The sequence below is a fragment of the Sycon ciliatum genome, chromosome 9 (genome assembly GCF_964019385.1).
Source record: "Sycon ciliatum chromosome 9, ocSycCili1.1, whole genome shotgun sequence".
In the NCBI taxonomy this organism is placed as follows: domain Eukaryota; kingdom Metazoa; phylum Porifera; class Calcarea; order Leucosolenida; family Sycettidae; genus Sycon; species Sycon ciliatum.
The window spans coordinates 16277035-16281588 of record NC_088651.1 but is presented as its reverse complement, the minus strand read 5'-3'; the positions used below and the strand labels follow the sequence as shown (position 1 = coordinate 16281588).

General features: G+C 46.2%; 1 protein-coding gene across 1 annotated transcript in view; it reads right to left on the bottom strand.

Moving 5' to 3' along the window:
* The window catches only part of LOC135824295 (putative uncharacterized protein DDB_G0271606), a gene marked incomplete at its 3' end in the record, with an annotated part of 5309 nt that extends 1685 nt beyond the window's left edge, over positions 1-3624 (bottom strand). The window contains exon 1 of the mRNA XM_065337027.1: positions 2641-3624. Coding sequence (XP_065193099.1) covers positions 2641-3624 — 984 coding nt within the window. The remainder of the gene's footprint in view (positions 1-2640) is intronic.
* Positions 3625-4554: the final 930 nt, after the last annotated feature.

Here is a 4554-nt window from a genome sequence, read left to right as displayed (position 1 = left end):
CACGCCAATACTTTGAAGAACAATTTTTAAGAGTGGTATTTACAGCTTCATGTTTATTTTATTTTTGTATTTTTTTTGTATTTGTATTTTATTATATTTAAGGATCTCCCAAAGGCTTTAGGCCTGTCGAGGGGATCTCCTGCAAGAAGAATATTGTTAGGACTCGGTTCGCACACAGGCACATCAAAAGTCGAATCGGCAAAGTTCGTAATGGACTAGAGATAATCAGATATTTAGGATTAGACCGTTCAATACCCGAGGTTGTGAAGGACCTGGGTAGCGATGGCAATGAATGTACGAGAACGCGAATGTAGCTACCCAGCCAAACAGGAATGCGGGAAGGTCAGGCCAGGGGGGAGTGCAAGAGCAAGAAGTTGCAGCATATTTGGGAAGCAGGAACGGGAATAGGTGCATGCAGTAATAGAGAAGATGCACGTGACGCGAAAGCTCAGCCCGCGTTATTTGGCTCGCACGTCGAAAAACAACGCGAGTGACCTGCAGCTCACGTCGAAATCTGGAGTTTTACGCCAAATTTGACGTCAAATTACGCGTCACGTCGGAAATAACGTGCATCTTAACCTCTCTAATGTGTGGATGCGTGAGTGCCTGTGTACATGCATATAATTATGGGAAAGAGGTCACTGCCACATTGGTGTGTGTGAATGCGTGCATACATGGGATCGTGAACCTACCACTATCATGTCATAATCATTGGGTATTCTATCATACGTAACGTAATTTTTGTCCTTTCTGTCTCATCAAAAACACCTGCTAGCATGCTATTGCATCAAACGTTGTTGGTGATTTTGCTACATTCAAAATGCCAAACAGATGCAGGAATGCTTCCAGATCAATTCTAATCTAGGTTGTTGCAAGTTTCTTGGGCCATTTCCGTGTCAACTCTCACAAAACACTTCCAAATGTTTATCACATAGAACAGAACCAACTAGGGAAGCAGCAATCAGAGATAGCAAGTAGAATTTGGGGTCTGTCACTTGAGAATTTTTATTACCTGTGGTCCCTGATTTCTTTTTTTCAGAAGGTGCTTGTGTAGTATTTTGGTCTGTTGGTAGTAGCTGTGTGGAAATTAACTCTGTTGGTGATGGTGTTTCCCTTGGGACGACAGCAGGAGGTGATGTTGTCAAACAGGGTTTTTTGTATTTTTGTATTTTTTACTAAGTACTCAACCTACTGGTCAGAGGATGAGAAGACAACAGAGAACACAATAAGAAAACAGCAGGGGGAGTAGGGGCTGCATGCTTATCCCGCGGATCACCAATACAGGCTACTGTGTTTCGGTTCGCGTGTCTGCGGATTTGCGCTGTTGTGATGTGTGGTCACGTTGTTCGAGGGGATGATGCGGGCCATGGCCATGGCGACTCTAGCTGGAACGCCAGAAAGTGATGCTTCTCTGAAAACGAGGGTATGTTAGCGCGACTGCTGTTAGGGATTGCGCAAATGTACAGCCTCTGGACTGTGTTTGATCTGGGAGAGCTGTCGGAGTCACCTGAGAGTGTTGCTTCCAGCGTAGGCGTTGGTACAGGTCGAAAATCGGCGACATAGCTCCCCAAACTGGACTCTGTTGGCATAGTAAATGCGGACGGCTTTCTGAAGCAGTTCCGCACCTTCATCAGTGACCTTTTGGATGAGTGCATGGAAAGGGTCCTAGACTCCATTGCTAGTGTCTGCAGGGACGTGTCAGTCGTCCGTGCAGTCTCGGTCATACTAATTTATCGCTTATAGTGATAAAATGCTCAAAATCAAAGACCAACGCTATAGGCAATAATGACTGTATCTGCATCCCACAGGGGATAAGACACAGGCACACCACTCTAAACAACACGCACTTCACACTTCAGGCAGTCGAAGTCTGACGTCGTAGCTTCTCAACAACGCGTACGTAGTTACCTGGCCAAAAGGTGACGAACAAAAGACGCGTCACCTGCATTTGTCCTGTTTCCACTTTCCAATGCCAGCAGTATGCAGTAAACATAGCTACATCATCATTTTGACTGAGGAGCGCGCAAACGAGATTATACATTTCAAACAAACTGTTACTGGTCGCGCAGCTTGTAGTTTTAGCTCTATAGAGAAGTGTGGAGTACGAAAAGGATTCAGAGAGCGAAGGAGAAACTTCTTGAAGTAAAACAAAATTTGAATTCACGATCTTGCACCAGTGCGACCCATTAGAATTGTGCCGTGAATGTTGGAAACACGACAAGCGCAGGTGACGTGATTTTTGTCACCACTTGAAGATCTGAGAGCGGTTCAAGTGTGTAAACGACTCACTAGAGTGTGTAAAATAAACAAGCGGAAGAAAAGAATGACATCAGAATGAGTTCATGTGTTTGCAATAGTTATGCACCATGCTATATACAGCAAATAAGCAGGGATGAAACATCTACACGTATGCAGAGCGAAGCACAAGAGGTGGCTTGTGAACCGTATTGTTAAGTGCACAAAGAAGAAAGAGTAAAGTGAGCTTAGTCGTCAAACTCTCCAATAACACACATGACTGTGTTTTGTTGTCTGAACAAGTATTTTAAACATGTATGCGTACTATAGTGTATAAGAAGTTCAAGCCGGAAAGTTTTCTTTTTGATATGGACGTGCACAGCGGATTCCGTGAGATTTGTAAACCCGGCTCAAGTCGTTCACGTCATAGTGCTCTCTGGCTTGCTCTTTCATCACACCGTAGACGACACGAGTGATTTGCCACTCGAACCAACGGAACTGGTTTCTTCGGAACACCAGTTCAAACTCATTCTCTTCAAGTCTATTGGCATAGTGGACTAATGTCACAACGCCTTTCATTTCTAATACACATCCGTTGTCAGACCATACCTGCTTTCGTTCGGAACATCTAATGTCAGCCACACGTGCCTTGGGCTGCAGAAAGTCCCAGAACTGATCAAGGGTCACTGGCTGACGGGTATCGAAATACTCAAACACAGCCTCCGGCGTAAACACTTTTGGAGCAACCTCGAACTCCACCCTCATTGACCGCGAGCGGAAGTTCTCCATGAATTCCTCCGAGCGTCTACTTCGCACCATTTCCGTCCAGAATTGTTCAGCAGTCTGGCGTGGATTTGAGCCGGACTCATAAGGCATACTTTTGCCGTTCTGGTTTGGCCGGTACCCAGCAGCCCAGTGGCGCAAAGAGTGATTGTATTTCACGCAGTGCTCTTCATCCTTTATGGCAAGATCGTGCGACCTTATCGGCCTGATGACATAGCACACATTTCCAAACATGTAGCGGCGAAAGTCGGCACGTCCGAGTAGCATTTTGTCTCTGGCGATGGACAACTTTGGCGGTTTCTTGGGAATCATTTGCTCATCTTCACGCGGTGAAGGCTTACGTTGTGATTCCTCTGCCGGGGTGGGCTCCTCCGCTTGCTTTCTTGTCAGTCGCAACGATGTAAGCACGGACGTGATTGCTCTGTTCCACAGGCGACGAACTCTAGACCCGAGACGTACTTCTTGGACAGGTACTGCTGTACGCTGGTCGTTGGGCGATAAGCACTCTGGTGAGCCAGTCGCCTGCTGGTCTCCTTCAGTTTCATTGGTAGCATTCAGATTGCTTGCATTTAGGTCAAGAGATGTCACTAGCGGTTTGGTGGACATGATGGTACACGGCGGAATTAACACTGCATGACAGAGAAAAGGGCAAACACACCTTAACTGTCCTAACATCTAGAATGATCTCCTGTTCAGTTGCCCCTTTTATTATGATATTCTTGAACATGCCGTGTAAGCGTGGCACGCACGGCAACCGTAATTTGCGTGGCCGTGGGCGAATTGCAGGCTACGTGTACGCCCGTGACAAAATATGTCATCCAGGTCGGAGAACATTCGCGAAATTACAGAAAAATACTTAAAAAAAGCACTGTATTGCGCTGTACTCGCGTGGTATGGCGCATAGAAGCTAGAACATATTCCCAAGCACTCGATCCCAGCTTATAGGCACCTCATTACATTGCTGCTTCGCTTCTCCCTTCAAAGTGCTGGGAGCAGCGGCACTATTCCAGTGTCACTCGACATCTGTAGTACCTCATTCTCGCGCCACTGCGGGAGGAGTACAATTCTTATCCCAACATTATTTTGATGCCGTAAACCCTACGTATAGCCTGCAGTTCAAAGTGAAGTCTGCAGCGGGAAACAGGGTTGAGCGCCAAACTCCGTGAGAAGTTTTGGATCAAATCGCCATGCGAAAGCTGGTGGTATGCTGCCACCTCACTGTACTATAAGGGCGCAAGCTATCGGTAACTAGGGGAATGATGACGTCATCACGAAGTTGACGTACCCTCGAGCAGCGAATATTGCACTGACTGCAATGGTGAACGTCCCAGACTGATCAGAGCGAGCCGTTCCCGAGTTACACAGGCTTGAAGTGTGCTTTGATGACGATGATGTAATTAACTGACTCAGCCTAGGTCGGATTTATTATGTCAGACTTTGTATGAGAGTAGATTGGGAAATTTCAGTATTATGGCGCTTTATTGTCCCAAAGATTTCGGATATTTTTCAAACTCCGGTATGGGACATACATGTATG